Here is a 25854-nt window from a genome sequence, read left to right as displayed (position 1 = left end):
CCCCCACGTCACGTCAGTTCGACTTGTCAAGCAGAAAAAACCTGCGTGTTGAAGCGCTGCAAGTAATGGTCAACCTCCTCTAACTTAGCTACAGCCATTCAAAAGATAGCATGGCAACTGCTGATGCAGGAGACCCATGAACAGAACTTGAACCCCCTCCTCTTTCATTAAAATTGCAGGTGTGGAAGTTTTTTGGATTTCCAGTGAGTTATGTTGACAACGTTTGCGCTTCAATTAAGCCAGTTTGCAGACATTACAAGTCTCGCGGGAGTCTCCCACATATTGATAGCGGCTCCCTGATGCGAGCAAATTAGTTAAAATCTGCCAGAATCTAGAGTGAGCGAGCATGCCAAGACAAAAACTGTGCTTCAAACCGTATTATGCATTACATGCAAGACAGAGAGCATCCTGATTGGCCAATTGTTAAGAGTAGAGAATCGAATCGAACCGTGACCTTCGAAAATGTAATCAAATCGAGGATTTGGAGAATCGTGACACCCCTACCTGTCGGTGATTGGTTGGAACACTTTATTTTGGTTTTGAGTGTTAGTGAAACCTAATGTTTTTGTGTGCAGATTTCAGAGCCTAGGCATGGACAGCATGCTTATGGGGCGGGCAGCTAGCGGATTGTTAGGAAAGATTAGATGAATGTGAACATTTATTTTTGGGCCTGAAATCGCTGATAGCACCTTTAAAGATGAACTGAAAAATATCGACGTTGAAAACGTGTTGTTTGACAATTAAAAGTAAATTACACTAAACATTTTTTAAAAATATATATTAATATAGCTTTTTTAAGCAACGCAAAATTGCGCTTGTTAGCGCTGGCAGTTCCGATGACGTCACTGGCATGGTAGGACCCGCGGAGCGCCATAGACAACAGCTGTAGGTCCTGTATACACAAACGAAAATGAGCGCTTTTAACGGCATGGATTACGCATTTGAGCCCGTGAGTGACAGGCCGGTAGTGTCTAACTACCACCACATGGAGGACGATCAGTTTCAGGCTTCACTTGCAGTACAGGATCGTTTGGGGGAAAGTGACTGTGGGCGCGAGCGCTGTGGAGCATAGACACTGCACGGAGACGATCAGTTGCAGAGAGGTCAACATGGACATTTATTGATCGGCGAAAAATGCATCACCATGCACCGTTCATTTCGGATGCTGTTCGGTGAGAGAAACGTGTTGAAGGAGGCTGATGCTGTCTCTAATGGATGTCCGAGCTGAGACGCTGGACCGCCCCATAAGTAGCAGGGTATTTTACGAATAGGTGACGGCTGGGCTAACTTGTTAGACTTTTCCCAGATTGTTTAGATTAACAGCGTACTGGCAGTTCACTCTATGGGCGAGGGTGCATTTAGGAAGGAGAAAATCCCATCCTTTACAGTGAACTATACATCAGGGATCTTTTCCCCCTCACCCGAATATCAAGGATTCGAGTAACGTTAACGTGATGCATTGAACTTGTAACTTGTGTAAATAAAACATTTCGTGCATTGTCAGACGTTTCAGGTACTCATTGACGAAAGTACACATCTCTAAATAGTGTGTCGCTAAAAAATCTGTTTCCTCAGCCATGTCAGCTAGCCTCAGACTGTTTACAAGCTACGGCTGTTCTGCTGGTGCGGGTATAGGCAACGAAGTGGCTTACCATGCCAGTGACGTAGTCGAACGTTGAAATCCAACATGGCGGCGCCCGTGTAACAAAAACAACACTTTCAATGTACCATTTTATCCCTTTTAACAAATTCTGCCATTTTAAAAATTGTACCAATGAGAATAAATAAAATACATCTGTTATATCACCTTTTCTCAAATTTTAAAATGGTTAAAAACGTACTTGATCTTTGACTACTTTTTTTGATTAAACTGACCAACAACAGTGAATTACAACACGCGCAAATGTACAGTACTGACTGAGCAACAAACTTGTAAATAGAATTAAGTGCTATGGACCAAGTAGCAGTTTCAGCTGAAACAAAACACCTGTGTCATACAAATGGGAGCATGATTTAACAAATCCCCATGCTATTATAGTTCATTCATTCTTACAAGAAAAAATAATGAACAATGAATAATTGAAATAATGCCAGATATGTAAAAAAAAATACCTTGGCTTGTTTGCATAGTTTGTATCTAAGGTACTCAAAAACAAATAGGATGCATAACATATGAACTTACCGTCACTGACTTCAGCGTCATACCGTGATAGGTTCCCATAGTGTCAATTTTGAAGCCCTCCGTTTCTGGAAAAAAAACACAAAAAAAACAACAACATTTAATCATTTCCATTAAGTCTCAATTCCATTTTCGGGGGCTTCATCATAAATTGATAATGAAACACTTAAGTACCTCTTTGTAAATTTCAGATCAGATTTTCCTATACTGTGGGTCATAAACCTAAAGAGCTCACTAACTGGTCACCCAGCCAATGATTTAAAAGGTTATAACTAGGAACATTAAAAAAATGTCTGCAGATATTCTATAAAAAAATGATGGGATGGGCAACGATTAATCGCATCCAAAATAAAATTGTGTTTACATAATTTATGTGTGTGTAGTGTGTATAATTTATTTGTATATATAAATACCCACACATGCATGTATACATTTAAGAAAAATGTATTATTAATATATGAAATATTTATATATAATATTAATTGTGAATAAATATATATAAAATATATACATGCACATATTTCTTAAATATATACATGCATGTGTGGGTATTCATATATACAAATTAATTATACACACTACACACACATACATTATGTAAACACAAACTTTTATTTTTGGATGCGATTAATCGCGTTTAATCGTTGCCCATCCCTACTGCAGCATTGCCATTTAGTCAACATGTTAAATGCTTCAACGGTCAAAAATAAAGCTGCTGAAAACCAACTTACCCTCTTTCCCTTTGAATCGCTCCTGATCGTATCTGTTGTAGGCAGCTGGGACCGGCTGTTTATTTCTTGTTGCTGGATCCTATAGGATGAAAAAACAAATTGGAGTACATACATAAATTAGGTTAGCTACTTCATTAGAATGCCACTAAACATTTTTTAATAACAGGTGCAGTAAGGCTGCATGATAAATCAAGAAAAAAAAATATATATAAATCAATAAATGCAGTATGGCTTCATTCAATCGACAATTGCACAGGCAGGGATTTTATAACACATATGCACTATTGGTTTCAGAGTGAAGTTTTACTTAACCAGTAAGGTTTCACTGAACCATATACTAAAAAAATATGGATGTACTGACATCACCCATAGGTTTCTAAGGAGCCCAAAGCGGGCAGAGTCGGCCATCGCCATCTTGGGAGAGCGTCACACCCGGATTACACGCCTGCCTATATCGATATGATTAAGCTAGCTCAGGCTAAGGAGCTAATGCTATATGCTACTGGCAGTACTGTCGCAAGGGGTGTGCGACCACATAGGGCCTCGTGCTAAAGTGACAGCTGACTTGAGCCAGCCCAGTAGTTAAAAGTTCTTGTTTTTGCCATCTGAAATACTATAATGGTTAAAAGACATAGCTAAAAGTGAGACTATATAGTGATGCTGTATTCTGCTAGTTAAACATTTATTATGCAGAAACTTACAATATTGCTCTGAGCATGTGACGCTGATTCATGCACATACATTTCAGTCAGCGTGGCATCGCACGTCAAGCTTGTAGAGAGTTTTATTCAGTCCATTTTAAATTCTGATTTTGGCCACCGCTCAAATGGGTCAAACCATAGATATTACGTAAGAAGTTTAAGTAAATGTGCAAGAAATCCACGTTCATTCAAAGATGTGCATTTATTGCATGGACGGAGAAAGCACTGACACCTGCAGGATTTCATCACCCAATGGGGTAACCCCCCATTGACAGAAACCCACGCCGTCAAAATGAGAGTGGGTTTAACATTTGAAAATGAAGAAATTACAATGGTAATTTTACAGCTGTAATATAAAATTTTAAAAATAATAATAGAATAAAGATTATATAATAATATTAATTATCATTTGTATTGTCATTTTGAGTTGGACAGTTGGAATGTGGCCTATGAAAACACAATTGGAAAGAGATGGGACCCTTTTCACAGACGGGTTTTTTTCACTATACTTTGTATTATTACCTTTGCATTAAATTACAAAAAACTAGTTAATGCTGCTGTGAGGGTGTTTCTAATACAGAGGCTGTGGGATTGAGGAAAAAGTTAACCTCTTTCTCTTCGGAGATACTTCGGAACAGTGGTGATGACAGTTATTATATCTAACCATTTTGGACAGATATATTATACATATGTAAAACTTGTGGCCTTCATCAGCTCATATTCGGCTGTTATCAAAGCAAACAGGGAAAATGTACCAAATACTAAGAAAGAGCTAGAGCGCTCCTGGTATCACTTGTATCCCCTGGTGCTCTTGGAAAGGTTAATTGTTCATAAAAAATTATTTCCAGGCACTCAGTAGGATGCAAAAGTTAAAAAGCCTTTATTATTTTAGGGGCTAAAACATTAAAACACCAACGTGTGTTGGCCCACTGGCCTTCATCAGGGTGTTGGTAACAAACAGACAGAATCAAGTCATACTTCAAGTTGCATTGATTTCAGGTGTGTCACTTCCATACAATTTCATAACCGTAATGTCTAATGCCTCTGGCTATAATTATGACTTTATTCTGTCTGTTTGTTACCAACACCCAGATGAAGGCCAGTGGGCTGACGCGCGTTGGTGTTTTAATGTTTAGCCCTTAAAATAATAAAGGCTTTTTAACTTTTAGATCCAACCGAGTGCCTGGACTTGGATTTTTTCCAATTCTGTTTGGCCCTTTGTAGTGCTATCAAACATCTATTTTACATAAAGGTGAAAAAGCAGCAGAAACCACAGACGGACATTCTCACGCTATTGAAGCAGCTTAGCTGTGTACTCACCACCTGAGTTTGGTTCTGAGTCTGTCTCTGTTCAGGGGCCCGGCCTTCTTCCCGCGCCTTCACTGATTGTAGGATGGCAAATATATTTTTGGAGAAGTTCTACAAAATCAAAAGATCAACATGTTCAGGAGATCATATTCTTAACCTACACTTTTGTGCACAACTCATCGTCAATCAAAATGTAACCCCACAAACATGACTTAAACCAAGTTATGAGATTGTGACATTCATTCTCATTTTTAAACACATTATTATTAAAAGTGTTACAATTATTGCAGCATGTTAATTATATAGGTCTACTATATAATTATATAGGTCTACTTTAATTTCTTCTATGTGAAGCACTTTGAATTGCCATCGTGTATGAAATGTGCTGTATAAATAAACTTGCCTTGCCTTACTACACTGAAAATTTGCTCGATCCTGGGATCAATACACTAATAGTGACACCACACCAAGATAAAATCTTCATATATTTATGCTAGTGCCAAAGCATTTATCAGTAGTTAATTCCTCAAATACAACATTGTGTTCCAATAATGGAGTCATAGACTTTAAAAAGTAATTATTTATGTCGTCGCACCCTTACAAATTCAAAAAACGTGTTAAATACAAATAAAAACTTCGGACACGTGCACCTAAATGCATTTTACAGTTCACACACATCTATTTTTAGTAGCAAATGCGAGGGAAATGTTCACACTGTCGAGCCCTGATATGTACATTATGTATTATAATAAATGCCTGCAGAGGGCAGTCAGGGCACCAATGTCTTGGTGTTATGCTTTACAGCAGATCCATGGTTTTTTTTTTTAAATGGGACATCTGACTTTTTCAATGTGTGCTCTGTTGTCAGTGTTTCTTTCGTTGCTTCGTTGTATCAGGGCATTTTAATGAGTACACAAGCAAAGTTTCGCTGCATCCCTAATTTTCACATCAATTCATGACTAATTTGTTTACATAGATTAACAACTTGAAATATATTTTCACTGTTTTTTGTTGAATTCATTTTAAGGCTATTACTCTGACAAGAGATAATTATTGAGTAGAGATTCCAAAATTGAATTGTTCTCATGGAAAAAAATGATGTGGGACTGTGATGGCATCTATTTTTTTAATAGCTGTTAATGTATGTTGAAGAGCCGCAAGAAAATTTGGGTACTCCGCTCACCTTGCCGCTGCTCTGTAAAATCGTCGTCCTCGTCCTCCAAACTCTTTCTCTGCTAACAATGTCTCTTGTCACGTCTACTTCTGCATCCACAAAGCTTCTCTGTTTCTGGGTGATGTCATCGTCCAGGTCAGGCTTGATAGTGGAGCGCTTCTTGGCCATGATTTTAGCCTTGATGGCAGCGATCTTCTCCACAGACATGGCTTCTGACAGAGACCTAAGATCAGCAGAAATAGGATTAGCTAAACTGAGGGACTCACAGCCTCAATTTAGGACAACTAAACTGTTAAGGGTCACAACTTTTACTATATTCGATATACAACACAGCTTTATTGAGTTTATAAAAACAGAATTACATTTTAAAATATTAAGAACAAAATTATAAAACGGTCATTAGAGAATGCATTAATCACTTGCTTTCCATTTTTTACAAACTTGTCTGAAAGATCTGTTGTATGTATTGTGAACTCCTATAGTCCGTGATAAAGTGCTCCAATGATGCCATTTTAAAGGCTCCTAATTTTGTTTTGGATGTCAGGTTTACAAAATGCAAAATGGCCAAAATAAATCTCACGATAAACTTTTTCATATCAGTCGATATCGATAACTTTCACAATAATAGTCAAATCTTTTTAAGGCGGATTTTTCCTTCCAAGTGAAAGTTGTAGAAACTAGATCAGTAACCGATGATTTTTTTTGACAAGAGTGCCTCAAATCTGCACCATAAACAGGAGTTCTAACCTTTGTCACAAAAAGTTGACGCACACACCTTTAATAATTGAAACTTTGGGTTTTCATGCTAAAAGTTCATAATAAAACATTATCTAGTATTTTTCAGTAAAAAAAACCTATGATATTATTCTCTAAAAATTAATATATATATATATATATATATATATATATATTATCCTCTAAAATAAATCTTTTTTAATCACCTTTTTAATACATATTTTAGTAGTTATCATAAATTAGGTATCTCAGAATTCATCCTGTGAAAACAGATTTATAACTGAACGTTGCGTTACAATAGAAACGGCACTCTAAAATATTTTATCAGTCTCCTCCCCCTTTGGGCATCATTATATTTCATAATTTATGATCAAAACCTTTTATAATCTTGACAAAACACATATTGTCAGAAAGGTCTGTGTCACAAGGTTCCAAATTTTGTGAAAAAAATTATATTTGAACAGAAATGTATTAATTTAAGGCAGAGAATGTATAAAACTAAATTCAATGGAATTCAATGACACCTGGTGGCTACACCTGCAAAATCTCATGGGAACTTCAATTTTTGTGATATCAACTTGAAATTTGGAACATAACTTGGTAAGATTTATGGCTTTAATTTTAGAGTAAAAAATGTTTTGTAAGATATACATTTTATATTAAATTAAATATATATATAATACAGTATATTTGATTTACTGTAAATTTAAACTTCTATAACTTTCTTTTTTTTTTCTTTTTTTTTTAGTTTTCACTTCAGCAATAATCTGCTGAGTGTTTTCTTTAAAACAAGACCAAACTTGGGTATATATTCCAAATCATTCTTGAATTACAAACATTTAAGTTCGAATAGTGCATTTTAACCTCCATTCTCAAAAAGCGTGGTGACAGCTAAGGCGTTAAAACACACCTGATCTGATCCGTCTGCACAATGCTTTCCTTGTGACCCTCGAGACGAGCTGCCAGACGCTCCTTATCCAGACGCACACGCTCTTCATCCTGAGAATCACATGCATAAATCATAAATTAGAGTCCTATGTCTTAGAGCTCTGCTTTTCAGCAACATAAATGCGAGTAATGATTCTAGACAGAAAGCCAAGAAATACTTGTTTAAATGTTTCTCACCTCAACCCGAGGTTTTTTAGCCTCTGACGACGCTTCATCCGCTGCCCTTTTAACTTAAAAGTTAAAACAATTGCAAATGAACGCCAGTAAATGGGTGATTCTTGACTTAACTAGACAAAACTTTATCAAACTATGCTGATTTTTTTATGACAAGATAATGCTCTAAAGAAAAGAAAAATCCACACACCTTGTGTCGGCCTTTGTAGACCAATCTCAATGGGCGCACTTCTGTCGATACTCGTTGAGGATGCTGTAAAATTAAATGAAATGCCACTTTAATTACAAACAGTTATGTCGCTTTAGCAATGACTTGAATATGGTAACGTCAGTGATTTCTCATCACACTTACAGCTTTCTCCATTGAGATAGGATAGCAAGTCTTTTCTGTCGGGTCGTCTTACAACAGGGATGTTCTCTGTCTGCGATCAGAGAAACAGTGTTACCTTTTACTGTACAATCAACTACGCAAAATGTGAACATTCTACATTATAAAAGAAAACCATGAAGACAGTTTCTAACAGTGAATGAAGCTTTAGTTAAAAACTGCATTTAAAGGGGTCATATATGCACTTTTATAAGTTGAATGTACTGAAATGTGCGTTGGCACTGTCTGTATTAAACCATCACATAATGATACAAATCCACCCAATGTGGATGGAGTGTGGACACCCCTCCCTCAATTGTTGAGCGTTTCAACACAGACCCGACCTAAGCGAGCCGTTCTCTCATCATAGTCTGTCATTGTTGATACGCTGGAGCAGAACGGCGTCGGCGTCTAAGCGATTGTGGTGTTCTATTCTTGGGTGTAGTAACAAACACAGCAGTCATTTTGATGTTCCTAAAACGGACTGCTGAAGAAGCAGTTTTCAAAGAGAATATTCCCCATGATCAACGTCAAAGCGTTTATGTTTGCGGAAATCATTTCTCACCAGACCGCTTTATAAACGAGGGTCAGTATAAAGCTGGTTTTGCCAAGAAGCGGCTCCTGAAACAAGAATCGGTACCAACTATTCGTGTTCCTGCTGCACCTCCAGAAGAAAGTGAGTGTAAAGTAGGCTTGGGCGGTATTACGGTAATATCGTATACCGCGGGATCTAAAAATAGCAACGGTATCAGTTTCAATATCGTCATACCGTCAGAAAAAAACAACAACGCACTTATTGCATTTATATAGGAGACAAGGATTCCTTGTCTCCTATATAAATGCAATGTTTTAAATACAATTCATTTAATGGCTAAAATGCTTATATCTGGTTCTCATGACGTGACAGTGTGGTGACGAGAGAGTGGGGGAGAGAGGGCAAAGATTGCAAGTTGCGCACTGAGTGACTTGGTCTCGAAGAAGAACACGACTTATGCAATTTGGCAGGGATGGGCATTTCAAGCAAAAATAATATTTAAAGATTACCTGGTATTATTCGATTATTATTTGAAAATTGTGCCCCACCACCACATGTACGCACACATGCATGTAGTCTACAGCGGGAAGGACCGTGTGAAGCTTAAATATAAGCTAGGTTTGAAAAAAAAAACGTATTCCTTTCATATTTCTTTAATAATATGATGTTTTTCTATGTATGTTGATTTTATGAAAAGGGAACTTCATGAGATGAATAAGATAAGATCATAAAATGCGCAATATCGGAAAACATTTGGAATGGGTCAGTCACATGATTATGACCACATATTACGTTTTGTTTTGTAGAAATCCTTTCTTTAAAACGAATTTCGTTTTGAATAAATTGCATCTTCATTTTAATTTTTTTTTCATCAACGAATTGCCTGGGTTAATTAATAAAAAGCAAATATAGTGATCAGGACACGCGCCGGCGCGTGACTGGAGCGCGACTCATACATGAACTGAACCTCGCATATAAGAAACAAGATCTGAGACGTGGATATATAGCCTATAGTAAGCTTGAAATGTCTACTTTTAAACAAAACAAACAATCTAAAAGAAATGGGCTGCTCTCTGCTTATGTTTAGGCTAATTCATATGAAGTGAGCATTACTCTTTATTCGCGTTCACTACCGCGAAGATGCTTTGCGTCATCAATGCAATCTTTATCTTTGCAGCAACTGACATAGAACACATGTTGGGTCAGTCAGACATGATTATGACCACTTATTACGTTTTGTTTTGTACAAAGCCTTTTTTTAAAACGAATTTCGTTTTGAATAAATTGCATCTTCATTTATTTATTCGTTTTTCATCAAGGAATTGCCTGGATTAATAAATAAAAAGCAAAGATAGTAATCAGGACACGTGCCGACGCGTGACTGGAGCGCGATTCATACATGAACTGAAACTCGGCATATAAGATACATGTCTTAATGATCTGAGAAGTGTATATATATATAGTAAGCTTGAAATGTCTATACTTTTAAACAAAACAATTACAAGCTAAAAGAAATGGGCTGCTCTCTGCTATAGGCTTATTCATATGAAGTGTGCATTAGGCTACTCTTTATTCGTGTTCACTACCGTGAAGATGCCAGTTTGCATCGTCAATGCAATCTTTATCTTTGCAGCAACTGACATAGAAAACACTAGTTTATTAATAAATCATTTTATCTCGGCTCCACTCGGATCGCGGCGCTGAGTGGACAGAGCTCGTGGCGCGTGATCTCCATAAATGCGCTCCCCTCTCTTGAGGAAATATCACCACTCTGCTCACATTCTCTGGTGTGAGACAATGTGCATCTCCTGTTTTCTAATAGTTGATTGACAGCTTTTAGATGCATTATTGGAACCGACACTCTCTGGTTGAACGTGTCATCATGTGTGATGCCATCTGAGCCTTATCTCGTAATTTTTAATTAGTCACGCGGTAATACCGTATACCGCGGTAAAATAGGGAGGAGGTTTGACGGTATGAAAATTTGGATACCGCCCATGCCTAGTGTAAAGTTTTATGAAGCTTTATATTCATCTTTACAAATCTCTTGCAGGCTTCACGATGAATGTGGCTAAGGTTTACACTCAGGGTACATTACCGCATGTTTCCTATGTACGATGTTCTCAATATAATTCATAATCCCACGTTTATAATTAACAACACGTTATGGTTGTGTTATTAAAAATTGTGTATTCAGGTGTTAAAGTTAAGGTGGTAACACTACACTAAGCTTACTTTTGTGGATGGTTTATAACGGTGTACGTCACTGATTAAGAAGTAATGTAAAAAAAACAAAAAAACAGTTATAACTGCATGAAGATGAATGGTAAAAAATATCCTGCAAATATATATGATTCAAGACTATAAATCCTCGAATCCACGTGTGTTGTATTATATAAAGACACGTGCACTTAAATGCCGTTCTAAGAACGGATCTGTTTTCGACCAGATAAAATTAGTGTTTTTCCTTTAGCCCCTAAAGCGTCATATTAACTTGTATAAAAATGACATTATATGACCCCTTTAAGGATATAAAGCATAAAAACAACCATATGTGAAGGACCTTGGCATCTAAAAGATTAAAAAACATAATATAAATCATACAGCACGTATATAAAATAGTTTTACTTACTGCAGCTCTCCGCACATAGGACGGATGAGGAAGATGCACATTGTTGAGGAGGAAAAGAATGGAGTCAAGAGTGTAATACTCTTTAGGCTGTCCCTCTTTTCCAGTTCTGTAATGACATTAAATCGCATGTCATATATACATAATTATTTATACATACATGAAACAAGGTTAAAGTCTATTTAGCATTTTTTATTTAATAAAACCAGCATTAAATGAAATGAAAAGTGGGATTGAACGGTTATTATTATTTTATGGATCACTTTTACAACCCCAAATAAACACGACAAGTAACACATCTTTGACAAGTGCTCTCTCTGGTGACAGCTAAATTTACCAGACAAAAAAAGAAAAGGTGGAAGAACTAACTGAACCTGCAAGCCAGTCATTTTTCACCCTTTCATTAAGATACATTTCCACCTAAATAAGTTACAAAACGCAACAACCTTTCATGAACCCTACATGGGGCTCATCACATGAGATCAGGAGGCTTTACTAACATAACCAGCTGTTTTGCACCACGTAAACAATAACAGAAGAACCTTAAAAAAAGATTGTGGAGGTTCAATGGTACAGTCAGTGGTAGTATTAATTGTATTCTAGTACCTTGAAACATTACACACGTCTTAGAATATCCATGCTCCGTGTTATTTACATGTTACCTCGCGGTATAGCATGGACAAAAAACATACTCTGCAGTTTTTAGATCCTATTTCGTGATACCAAGTTAGTGATTAATGATTGATTACAAAGTTTTAAACTCTCACTCAGAGTAAATGCCAATGTTTTAACGGTAACAAATGAGAAGTTGTCGCGCAGCATCAGTGAAGCCTACGATGTTGACAAACAACTCAGTAGGTTTTAAGCAACAGCCAAAATATTAGATGTAATCTATCCGTATCTATATATGCATTTACACTAGCTTACAGATACAGTACGCCTTCTCCTTTCCGTGAGCATTTCAACACAACAGGAGTTTCTCTAAGTTAGCTACACGAGTCCATCAGTAGCGGATTAGCAGCTAAAGCAGCTCAGCTCAAAACAACGGAGCAGAACAAGCGCACACATACCCCCAAATGACATAGTTAGTCTTGACATTTTTTGGCCAGGAGAATTCTCCGAAAATAACTTCATCTCCTTTTGCAACGATCTCCTTTTTCTGGATATTGTACTGGCGAAGCACACTCAACACGTCCGCCATGATCGCGCCTCCTCATTACGAGTGTTTTATTTAAGACCCCGCAACTTCTCAGCACAGGACTGCTACGAATATTGCCTATGTAAAATTAATGCATTTATAAGCTTGATAATCTTATTTGTTGAACTTCGACCGCAATAGGGACAATAGATGCTGACTCAGTAAATTTATTATTCACAAGCGAATAGGACTTATGTATCAAAAAGTATTTAAGAATCGCATGCACAGGTCAGGCAAATCCGGGGCATCTAAATCGAACAGGCTCTGTCAAGTATTAACTGTAAGCTATTAGTTCAGTCATAAACGTTACCAATAAAATAAAATAAATGCATTTTTTTAGGTTTTATTACATTAATACAAACACAAACTCAATTTCAGAGAACTTCAGAAAGACCTTAATAACTTTGAGTCAATAAAATGTATATTTTATATAAGCCGGGACGACTGCCTTTGCTTTATTCATTCACTGTATCTCTTGCATTAAGGTGATTATGGTTGTTTGTAATGTCGTTGAAAAACACTGTCAAGTCTCTCTTTAGTAGTTCAGATCCTAATTGTCTTCTATTCTATATTTTGTCATTTTTAGCCTTTCATGTTTTCTAAAATATACATACTATTGACACTGCAACTAACATAGTATCTACTACTAATATATATTCCGTTTGCTAGACTCGATTACAACATGATTGATTAATAATGTTAAATGATATAGTCTGAATATCAACATTTCAGATAGAATTAAAAAGCATCACAGACAAATTACTCTCAAATGGCTCTTTATTAATTCATAATTAGTGTGTTATTAAAAGGAAAAAAACCTTTTTAGACAATCTAATTGGCAAGAGGAAAATTTTGGCTTTAAAGACTAAAATGCTTTCCGTTTTCTATTATTTTATAGTGTTGTGCTAATAAACACTATAAGGTCACCTTATGATATTAAATGTATTGAATATTAAATGTATTCAATGCAAACACAAATTATAAATAAACTTTGGTAACTTGCTATCCTTTACTAAATCAACAAATTTAATAAAACCATAGCAAATGAATTTCTATTTGTATCCTCAATTTTTAACATCAAAAGTCTTTCATTATTTGTCATACTTATTTATCCCAAGAGGTCTAAATCTAATGAACATAATAGTATTACACAAATAGAACAAAAGGTACATTCAGTTTTACATCTCAAATGTAACAGGTAGTAACTGTCTACAGACATTTTAGTGTTTGTTAGTTTGTGCCTACATTTCCTTTACATAATTATTATAGCAGCGTTAGCAAACTTAAAACCTTAATTTGACCTTACAAAGAGCAACAGAAAATGCGAAAAGGCAACTTTCTACACATAAATGAATCTAGAAGCAAGATCAATTTACAATGGATTTAAATGGATTCAATGCATTTACCTCTTTTTCTCTCAAATTTGGAATATCTGTATATGTTTGTGTACATATATTAAGTTTAAAAGTGCACTACAGTTAACTGTAAAATATTAATTTAAGTCTTAAATAGACTGAAATGTGAAGCCTCTCTTCTATCATACAAAGTAGTTATTTGTGTTCATATGTCAAATATCAAGTTATTGGACCACAAAACAAGAGGTATTTTAACATTAAACATTGTTTACACAACACCTATTTCAACTAAAAAAGGAAACTTTTTATGCATTTTGGTCATTCATTTGGTCAATGAAAATGAAACTTTTGAAAACAGGTTTCAAAGTGAAAGTTTTTGAAAACTGCACCAATGCGAATTTATGAAAACAGTGATGTCATGCATATGCGTATTGTGTTTATGGGTGTGTACTATTTCTTTACAAAGTGACAGGGGTCTGTATGAATGGGGACCATTTCGACAATGTTGTCGCCTGTACACGAAAAACGCAAAGGAAAAACGTTCCCATTTTTAGTACATCGTTGTGGTGTAAACATAGGCTACATGGTTTCTGAGAACATCAAATTGCTCCATTTCCAATTCAGGGAACTTGCAAATGTATTTTGCTTCATATTTCTCAAATATTTGAGTGGAAGAGCTATCGGTGCACTTTCAGCTCAAAGTGTAATATGATATTATTATATATAATATTATAATATAACAACTCATTACACAGAACAAATCATGAAGGAAGACCACGCAATGAGCAAGGCCTCTAAAAAATAGAACATTACTTCCAATGAAGGTCAGTGACACACATGAACTTATAACTTAAAAACTGTGTAAAACACATTAAATTATGCTCTTCTTGGGAAGAAGCAAACATTTCATTAGACCAGGTTTAAAAAACATAGCTATACTGAATAGAGATCAGTTACTTCATTAATTTGCTCCCCTTCCCCTTAATTTTTTCCCCTTCAACTAATCCAGCCTGCTGGATATTGAATTACACTAGGACTTGATTCCAGGCTGTATAGACAAACGGCATGATTATCTAATTTATATGCAAAAACTGCATGTTGATGTGGGGTGCATCAATGTCTTCTTGTCGTTCAGAAAACTGGCTGCATGCTACAAACCCTAAAAGATTTTAAATGACATCAAGTGCGAAGTTACGGATGACATCGACTGCTTGCGAGTCAAAGCCGCAGATGTCCAGCATGCCACGGTCTTCAGGGTCAGCGATGGACAGCGAGTTGGAAATCATTCCACACACAATCAGCTTGGAAAATAAACCACTTTTCTAAAAAAAAGAAAACACAAACATGACATTTTTTTTCTTTAAAATGATGAACATCCTATCGCTATTACCAAACCATACTAAAACGAGGACTGTCAATTGATTTAAAAATGTAATTATCACATGATAAGCCAATTAATCTAATTGTAGATTGATTGTATAGACCATTTCACAAGATGTAAACAACACTGGTCCAGAAGCACTTCCTGTTTCAGTTTTTTAACACTACATAAAAGCTGGGATAAAATACAACCGACAGAACATTTAAAACTGAATCAAAAAGTTAAACAAGCATCTTTAAGATGTTTTCTTTACATGTGAAATAAAGAAAACAGTTACAAACTGAAACAGGAAGTGCTTCTGGACCAGTGTTGTTTACATCTTGTGAAATGGTCTATACAGTTCAACAAGGTGCTGAAAGCATTTATTAGAAATGTTGGCCCATATTGATAGGATGGCATCTTGCATTTGATGGAGATTTGTAGGATGCACATCCAGGGCACGAAGCTTCCGTTCCCCCACATCCCAAAGATGCTCTATTGGATTGAGTTCTGGGGCCTCATGTATAAAACTTTGCGTAGATTTCATCCTTAAAGTGTGCGTACGCACATAAGGCAGACTTTGCGTACGCACAAAAGTTTTCAGATTTATAAAACCGTTCGTACGCCAGAATCTGCGCAGAATTCACTTTATAAATCCCAGTCAGCGGGAGATTGTGCGTCTCCTCCCCGAAATAACCATATATGGAGATTACAACGCCTAGTTTAAATATGCATATCCTCATCTGCATATCATTTGCATATGATTATTCATCCACGTGATACCAAGTTTAACGGTACAAGACGTTAGGAAAATATGAAATGCGGATGTGCCGTCACATTATTACAAAAAGTAGCCTTTTTTAGTAGCCTATATCCTTGCCTTGTTTTTGAATGAATAAATCAAATAGTGTTAAATACATTTCAGAGAAAGTTTTTCTCAATCTTTTCCACTGGCCAAATAGTATTTTTAATTGATTTATATTTTAATGGAAAGAGATAGACATGGTTGTGCATTATTTGCACGAAACAGTTTTCTCAGACAATCTCTACTTAAAACATTAAAACACAGCATGCCAGAAGAAAAGTGTTCAAAAGCAATGCATCCACAACAAATAGGTCTATTTCTATTTATTGAATATATATATATATATATATATATATACTGTATATATTGTAACTTCTCAGTAATGATTGCATGTAGAGTTTAACTCCATTAATGAGAATGGCATATTTAATCTAAATGTTTATATCAGAAGTAAAACATAGTTTAAACCATTTTCTTATTTATTTAAACTGTTATTGTGAATATGGACTGTATTTATGATTTGGACTCATAATGAAGATTTATGGTTTTACTCCATCTGCCGTTAGATTATAGGCTATATTATATGTGTGTCAGTTAGTTTCACCAAACGGCCCAACGCGCGTGCTGGCGCGGTCATTTAAGAAGGGATGAATGTTTGCTTCAAGTGATGATAGGTTTGTGAAATTATATTTGTATTATCTTTCTGTAGATGTATAATTTTCTTTAGATTCTCTGTCTAATAGTAAGCAAAAAGACATCTGACTCCAGCTCACCATCGGTGTCGCCAAAACCCATAATCTTCTAAAAGAGTGCGTACGCATGGTCAAGAGCATCCTTACGGTGCGCACTTATTTACGCCAAGTTTATTTTTTATAAATCCCGATGTGCGCGTGGAAAAATGCGTACGCATATTTCTATCCCCATTTTGTGCGTACGCAACGTTTATACATGAGGCCCCTGGTGTCTGTGCGGTTCTTTTAAACTTTCCATTCATCAAAAGAATCCTGGATAAAATGTATCACGGTTTCCACAAAAATATTAAGCAGCACGACTGTTTCCAACACTGAAACACTCCAATGTTTCGTGAGCAGCAAATCAGAATATTAGAAATTATATTAAAATACAAAACAAACATAATAAAAATGTGTATTAATTGCACTAAATTTGTGTTACATAGACAGCCTTGTTAAAACAAAGTACAGACAGCAAAAAGTATAACAGCGTAATAAGGTAAAAACACATTGCTTCTACATTCCCTTTTTAAGTTGCACTCACTTGTCTATACTTCTTCAGTGTGTCTGCTGGATTTTCCCTCCCAAGGGTTTGATTATTGGTGAAAATGATGAAGACATCTACAGTTTTCTCATTCTCTGAGGCCCAAGTGATGGGTAAGGCACAGTCTGTACTGCCACCAGGAGTCTAGAGAGAAGTCACATGTAGGTTATGATTACAGATCTAGTAGATGTAATCATTTGTTGTATAGCATGAAATGTTTTCTCAAGATGTTCTTACCTGGATGAGTTGTGCTGCTACTTGCATAAGTGTCATATCAGAAGAGACAGTGCAGGGAAGAACACTTCCTTCAGAGAAAACCACAATCTGTGCGTCTAGTTCCGTTTGTGCAATTACCTGCAAATAAAAAGGGAACCATTATATATATTTGGTACACTGTAAAAAAAAAAAAATCATGATACAGTATGTCCACAACATTTTATCTGATGTGGTTCAGATAACATGATATTTTAAGTTTGTATTTTTAAAACAATCATTGTATTAATTAATGTCATTTTTAATTTCAATGAACTCAAATTTTTAAGGCAACCAGGTTCATATTTTGATATTTTTATTTTAAGCTTATACTTAATACTTTTTTTATTAAGTAAAAATGACAACCTTCAGGTAATGCTTCAAGTCTCTCTTTTCTGTTATTTTTTTTTTTACTGATTTTTATAAAGTAAACATAAGAATAACTTTTATATTGTTAGCAATATTTCAAGATGAACATATACTGGACAAAAGAAACTTAGGTTTGCTTGATTATCCATAAACCATTCAAAGAAAACTTAATGTTAAAATATGAGATGCCGAAACATTTATCTGTCAACCATAATTGTAATGTATTACAATATATGTTTCACCACCCACAATTAAAAATACAGAGCTTTGATCATAAAACGAAACATTTAAATATCATATGATCTTACTAAGACATATTATAGACAAATATCGAGTCACAGCTGATATCTATATGCATTGTATGCAAGTAGCCAGCTTTAAAGTTATAAAGATTTCTTTGATTTATAAGTTTTCAGAATACTTTTTGGCCATTTAAAATATCAGCAACTGCACCAAATTGCATATTTTTTACTCAGCTTGGGATTTATATTGTCCATATTGTCCTATATCATACAATATGGCCTGAAATTTTGCACATGCAAAAATAATTTTTAGAATTCGTTTTATATTTGGTCTTAAACGTTCAATAATCATGTTAAATTTTTTTAAAAATATATATTTTTTTGATTATACAGGGTTAAAGGTGCATCTGCTAAATGTTCGTTTTGTCTTGTCTTGTTTTGTCCACTTTTCGAAGTAAACTAGCATACAGAGCTGTCCCGAATCAACTAAAAGTCACAAATGTCTTGACTTAATTGGGTTACAAACCCAGTTAAGTCAAGACTTTTGTGACTTTTAGTTGATTGGTTGGATATAATCAATATTTCACCTTCTTAAAGTGTCTAAAATTTCTTTACATGGTTCGTATATGAGAGCAGTGCACTGGAGAGGCAATTCATTGATGTTTACAAGACTAGATTGTCCCGTCAGAAAAGGAATATGCAAGGAATGTGAAATATGTGCGGGCGGACCTCAGCAGCCACACACACTTCCTCCAAGGACAAAATATTAGCTTAAAATATGACTTAAAGTTCTTTACAGACGTCACACAGTTTGCAGTGGTGTAGTCTTACCATGCACATTGCCGCTGCTACTGCCACAGTGCTGATGGAGCTGCCGTGAGTCAAGCTGCTCAGAGAAGAACTTACGTCAACGGCCACCAAAAAACGCTTGCCTGTGGCCTCCACGGTCTGGAGACATAAATAGTCACAGGTTAAAGGCATAGTTCACCCAAAAAATAAAAAATCTGTCATCATTTACTCACCCTCATGTTGTTGTCTCAACTTGTATGAGTTTCTTTCTTCTGCTGAACACAAAAGAAGATATTTTGAAGAATATGGGTAACCAACTTCCATAGTATCTTATTTCCATCCTATGGAAGTCAATGGGGTTCATCAACTGTTTGGTTACCAACATTCTTCAAAATATCTTCTTTTGTGTTCAGCAGAAGACAGAAACAACATGAGGATGAGTCAATGACAGAATTTTCATTTTTGGGTGAACTATCCCTTTATCATAATTTGATTTCTACAGTATCTCAAAAACAAATGTGTTACATCAAAGCGTCACTCACTGAAATAGTTTTGCAGAAGGCGCAGTCCAGGGCTTGAACAACGTCTCCGTCCGGCACCCATTTCAGTTTGCTACGCTTCCCATGACCTCTCTTATAGTTTTCAGATGCCACAAGAATGTTGAATGGCTGTGTTTTTGCCTGAAATTGCACACACATTGAAAATTTACATGTAGAAATGTATATTTTATTACATTCAAGTGTTTGGACTTTTTTTATTTTACTTTTTTTCAAATGTATGAATTAGAGCTGCACGATTAATCGTTTAAAAGATCGCGATCTCTATTTAAACACCCACGTGATCTCATTCCTAAATAACAACGACTCTGCTATATCTATGAAACCTTTGATAAGATCACACCTGAACTTTCAAATCTGCGTTCGAGTTGCCGCTGATCCAGAGAGAGCGGTTATCATGTTTAGGCCACACATTATTTTTATTTCAATTTTACAATAATTAAGATTATCACATACGCACTGTGATAAAATGGAGTGGAGTTAAAAGCCAAAGTCATTGAATCATTCATTCAAGAGATCTGTTAAAAAATGATGATTCTTCCATTAATGAAACAAATTAAGTATTTATAGTAAGTCATTGAATCATTCATTTAAACCAAATGTATGTATGTATGTATGTATGTATATGTATACATATATATACTGTATACATATACATATATATATATATATGTATATATAAATATATACACACACACATATATATGTAATAAAAAGTTTTTAATTAAAATTATAGCGACTAACATTGTCAGAACCTCTAGTAAATGTATGTTATAATATTTTATTTAGTTTCTATTTTATTTAGATCAAGAATCGTGATCTTGTTTAACACAAAAAAACGTGATCCTCAATAATCCAGAATTGTGCAGCTCTAGTATCAGTATAGTATAGTATATACTAAATTAGACGTTAAACACATATTATTTAATATTATTATTTTTGTTACAACAAAATAACAAAGCCAAGCATAATTTATTTTAAAGAAAGATAACACTTTCCCAGCAAAACATTTCACAAAAATAAGTTTGTAGTGTTTATGATTATAAAACAATACATTTATTTTCATTACTACAATGTTAATAGTTAATGTGATGAACTACACCTGTGGTTACTCTGTTAGGACACCTGTGAGAACTTGCTGACTTCATACATCCACTAAAAATCACCAAAACACCAGTTAATTCAAAGTCATTGGAAACTGGCTCCGAAAACTTAGTTCTGATTTGCTTACAGGTGCCACATAGCTTGATTTTTGCAATATAATGCAAAGACATTCATGATTTGTAAGGGTCCCAATGCTACAGTACACATAGAATAAACAAAACCCTCTTTTAATTTCTTTTGTAAAGATGTTAAAATATTCCATGACTCTTTGAATTCAACTACTAGAAATAAGAAGTGCATAAAAACATCTCAAATTTTGGAAAAAAATAGTTTGTAGAATTTAATGTTTTACTCTGTACAATGTAATATCTGTTATGAGTTTTCCCCATTATGTGTTTGTCTTATTTTTGTTGTAAAATGTCATTATAATAAGCTTTTGTAAAAGTTGAAAAAAAATAAATAAATACATAGAATAAACGATAAGATTTCAAAATAAATGAACTAAGGAGCATTACTGGATGCTGCTATTGTCTTAAAATGATGTTGTTGTTGTTGTTGTTGTTGTAACCTGACCTTTTTCAGTGCAGTCTCATCCTGAATCCTTTCACAAACAGCTGCAACATCCGGACTTCCTGGTGCCAGAACCTTGTCTGCTGTCAACTTACCCAAATGCTTCAATAAAACAACCACTGGCATCTCCTTTAGCAATGCTTTCCATACCTGAAAGCAACCAATAACAACACTGTCATCCTTCAAGACCTTTCAGCCTCGTGAGCGCTCGGCATGTGCATTCACTGTCAAGAAAACTGCATTTACAGTTTAATTTCTGTAGTTTATCTTTATACTTTGAATTTCTATGCTCAAACTAGGGCTGTCACAACCAGTGATGGGGATAACTTTTACTAGTAAAGTAAAGCATTACTTTTAAATGTAAAACTAAATAACTGAGTTACTTTTCAAGTAGCACAAGTTACTTTGCTTTCCCATCTATTGACTGACATGTTGAGAGAGAAATCAAGTGCATTGCGAACACATGATGGATGTTGTAGTTCTAAATGTAAATGTAAGCATTTACTTAGCTTTTAATTAGCACAAAAACACATTCCATATTGCTCAAGAACTATGAATACTATGCAAACCTCCAATAACTAAATATGTTAAATAAGACTGGTATACTTTATGCATTTAATCTCACTTTATTAACCAGTGTCTTTGCTGCTGACCTTATATGATCCAATTCAACCATACTAATAAGAGAAACACATTTGTGTTTTATTATATTGCTGTAAGTAACTTTCCCCAAACACTGGTCACAAAACAAAAATTTCAGTTAGTTGATACCAATAAAATGACACAATGCTTGACACCCATTTCAATACCACTGCAATATTTGATAGCAACTAACATATTTATCAAAATAATATATATATATATATATATATATACACACACACACACATATATATATATATATATATATTTTTTTTTTAATCAAAATGAAATGTGGTTCAGACCTCTATGGACTTCAGGTGGTTGGTCAGAACATGCTCTTTTTCCAGCATCTGCTCCTCAATAAGATGAACAAGCTCATGCTCATCAGTCGAGTGTTTGGCTTTCTCCACAGCTTCCAGATATCCAAAAACCTTCTGCAGATCATCGGAGATCTCTTTATCACCATACGCTTCCTGAACCCCTTTCCATCCTTTTGTGATGTATTTGCAAACCAGAGCAACAGCTGTAGAGAACAAGAACACATACTGATCTCTCCTCATGTGACTTTTGACACAAGAAGCATTTTAGCAGTTTACTATAAAACATTTAGTTCTGACTATAAATCCTCTTTTCATAGCTGAAATAAAAAAAGCTGAAGTAAATGCAACAACAAAAAACATCTGTGATTAGTTAATACCGTTAATACTAATAAACAATATTACTTCTAATCTAATTACATTATATGATATGAAAGTTACATCATTGGATTTTTATCAATTGTTTTATTATCATTTATCATTTTTTAAAGGGATAGTTCACTTTGAAATTAATTTTTGGTGTGTTTTAGCTTACCTCAAGGGCATCCAAGATGTAGGTGTCTGTTTCCGCAGTATTTTCAATTTTGATATTTTTAGGTTGAAAATAGACACTGATAGACACAAAAACGGTCATATAAAACAATATAACAATATAAATACCGTTTGTTTTCTCACACAAACCGCTCGTTTTGTGTCTTAGGCCATCAACGTGTACTTACATTTACGAGTCATTAAATCATGTTTAATTTGGACTTCTCTGTGCATGCTCTTTGAGGTGGTGACCATAGACCTCCATTATATGACTGACAGACAAGAACGGTTTGACCTAAAAATATCAAAATTGAAACTACTGCGGAAACAAAGACACCTACATCTTGGATGCCCTTTACGTAAGCTAAAACATACCAAAATTAATTTCAAAGTGAACTATCACGATTTATTTATAAAATAATAACCTTTTCAAATAATTTATAATGTATTTTGATACTCTATAATTTTACACATCTATTTTATCTATATTACGGCAGTTGAAATTATTGAACAGACATTACAAAAAGTGCCTTTAGACGTCAGTATATGGTTTATTTCCATAGTATTAAACAAACCCATAGCTGTCCACAGCAAACCATTTTGCAAGAACTCACCATCATTGGTTGGCTTCATGTGGGACAGCCTGAGGAGGTCCTGGTGGGACCAGCCTGCCCTGTGCTTGCACTTGGTCACGGCCCGCGCCAGGCTCATACCGTCCTGGCTGTTGTACCAATCAGTCACGGCCCTCCGCAGAGCTCGTCCCCACATCCCAGAGCCCTCTTTCAGATCTTTCTTATACTGCACAAATGTGAAGAGCTGCTCGGGCGTGCGACACAGTTCCTTCAGCGCTCGTAAGGCGGCCTGCCTGGTCTTGCAGTCTGCATGCTGTGAGCAGACAGCCAGGGCGAAGAGGCTGGGGTTGGGACGGACAGCGCGGCCCTCCAGATTCAGGCGTCTGATCTCCTCAATCACCTCACAGCCTCGCCCCCCCTCGATGAACTGCATCAGGGACAGGGCGTTCTCCATACCCAGAGGACACTGTTTAGTGCTGTATGTGGCGCTCTCAGAGCCGTAACAGAGGAAGCGGCGCAGACACACTCTGCCCGATGAGTTCAGCACCTGTTCATTAACAACTGGAAGAGATGCTGGATCCATAATTAACCGTCCTTCAGTCCTAAAGACAGATCACAGAGGTTAACATTACACTGCTGCACAGAACATCAACACTCACTAGCCTGTTAGTAGACACATGGTTTGCTTTGTGAAAACATAATACCGAGGTTATTTTTAGGAGTACCATGTAAATACCATGGCACTCATGGATATGGTGTGCGTGTGTGTTCTGGTAAACTCTATGGGGACAACATGACCAAATATCCCCACAAAGATGGCAATATCCTAAAACCTTTATTTTTTGGTCCCCAAGTAGGAAAACAGCTTCTAAATCGAGTGATGTTTTTTGAAAATGTAAAAAATGCAGAACGTGAAAAAAATAAAACATGAAAACACTACGTGTATGCGTGTACGCTACATATATGTATACAATTATATACAATAACGTGTTATATAAAATCACGTTATACAATAACACTTTATTTGACAGTGTCCTTGTAACGTGTTCTTACCATAGAAATAACAGTAAATTATTTATAATTACATGCAACTAACCCTCAACCAAATCCTAATCCTACAGTAAGTAACGTTGACTCACGGTATTCCGGACGGCTGAAAAATTCTACTCGCTGTGTTTCGGACAGGTAGAAGGAGTCATTTCTAATATATAACGCATACATTTTAACAACTATAAGCTGGGTTAGTCGCAAGCGAAAGAGGATGAGGCAAAGAAAACATAAGATGAAATGACCATGAAGTGTCTATTTATAGAATTTGCGGAAACGGTCTAGTGTCCGGAATACCGTGATGTCTACGTTACATGCAACGTTTCGTTAGTTACTTAATATTACGTTACTCAATACTTAAATATATTATTACTCTGCAACAATGACACTTAAAGTGTAACCAAATAAACAGTAATGATTAAATGACTTTTGAAGTCCAACTTGAGGTAATGTACATCTAAGTACACTTCACTGTAGCTTTCAACATATGAATTAACCACTGTATATTTTAAAGGCTCGGTTTTTAAAACCGTTGGGATTGTGCACGTTATTTTGTTTTGGCAGCTTTATGAGGATCAGTTCACTAGCAGCTTTAATCCTATTGCTAGCCATGTTAGCCAGGGCGAGGAAAACCTCCATAAAATACACTCATCCAGTCAATAAAGTTCAGATTGAACAGCTCCATCACACCCATACTAAGTTACATCACTGATAAACAACATGACGACCACAACCTTTAAATCACACACACACATGATGAAGAATGGAGGGGTAAACGAAGATCAGTTAGCCCAATGCTACATACATCTCTCTACACACAAACTATTTATCTGCATAAACAAATACCTCAAAATCCTGCGGGAAAATTTGTAATAACTCCAAAAGCTCTCTACCTGCTGTTCTCTACAGCCAAAGTCTCTAACGTTAGATCTTCCCGAGAGTTACGGCTACTCTCTTAAAATCAGACTCAAGGAAGATGAGAGAAGAGAAGAGTGATTCCTGACTGGTCTCTGGTCTCAATACAATGGCCGTGTCTCAAAACCTAGTGACCTTCTTAGCTAGACATCATTGGTGGGTATTGGAATACGACCTGCGTGCTAATTTAGACTGGGGACGCGCCTATTTAGTATTTAGGCAGCTTACTAGGATTTGAGATACAGTACAAGACAACGTTCCAACCATTGCAAAAGTTTTGTGAGATTTGCTTTCTATTCAATGGCATGATTTCCATTTATGAATGTGAAATAAAAACGTAAAAAGATTTGCAATACTTATGTTATTTATTTCTTTAAAATGTGTAACTTTAGTAATTTCTTTTTATTTTATTCACTTCACGAATTTTATATTTTATACTTCTTCATTTAAATATATATATATATATATATATA

General features: G+C 35.5%; 2 protein-coding genes across 3 annotated transcripts in view; both read right to left on the bottom strand.

Moving 5' to 3' along the window:
- cdc73 (cell division cycle 73, Paf1/RNA polymerase II complex component, homolog (S. cerevisiae)) overlaps positions 1–12716 on the bottom strand; it is a 31325-nt gene extending 18609 nt beyond the window's left edge. Inside the window, exons 1-10 of the mRNA XM_039677034.2 lie at positions 12552–12716; positions 11485–11590; positions 8303–8372; positions 8141–8203; positions 7954–8006; positions 7739–7827; positions 6103–6316; positions 4932–5030; positions 2911–2989; positions 2183–2247 (exon numbers count right to left, since the gene is read on the bottom strand). Of these exons, the coding sequence (XP_039532968.1) occupies positions 2183–2247; positions 2911–2989; positions 4932–5030; positions 6103–6316; positions 7739–7827; positions 7954–8006; positions 8141–8203; positions 8303–8372; positions 11485–11590; positions 12552–12682 (969 nt within the window). The 5' untranslated portion in view covers positions 12683–12716. The remainder of the gene's footprint in view (positions 1–2182; positions 2248–2910; positions 2990–4931; positions 5031–6102; positions 6317–7738; positions 7828–7953; positions 8007–8140; positions 8204–8302; positions 8373–11484; positions 11591–12551) is intronic.
- A 722-nt stretch (positions 12717–13438) lies between these two features.
- On the bottom strand, positions 13439–25518 carry ro60 (Ro60, Y RNA binding protein). Of its 2 annotated transcripts, none has more exons than XM_039677475.2 (9): positions 25360–25518; positions 23462–24021; positions 22302–22522; positions 21361–21507; positions 19669–19806; positions 19169–19285; positions 17712–17828; positions 17475–17618; positions 13439–15356 (listed from the first exon to the last, which is right to left on the bottom strand). In XM_039677475.2, exons 2-9 carry the CDS (start codon positions 24000–24002, stop codon positions 15204–15206), a joined length of 1578 nt encoding a protein of 525 aa, XP_039533409.2. In that variant the 5' UTR covers positions 24003–24021; positions 25360–25518; the 3' UTR covers positions 13439–15203. The 2 variants fall into 2 exon arrangements, with proteins under 2 accessions (XP_039533409.2, XP_039533410.2); XM_039677476.2 differs by having other exon boundaries at positions 25313–25504.
- Between the last annotated feature and the right edge of the window lie 336 nt (positions 25519–25854).

Source organism: Pimephales promelas, chromosome 5 (genome assembly GCF_988280905.1).
Source record: "Pimephales promelas chromosome 5, fPimPro1.hap1.1, whole genome shotgun sequence".
NCBI classification, from domain to species: Eukaryota; Metazoa; Chordata; class Actinopteri; order Cypriniformes; family Leuciscidae; genus Pimephales; species Pimephales promelas.
Note: the sequence above shows the minus strand (reverse complement) of the source record. Positions and strands in the feature narration are given on the sequence as shown.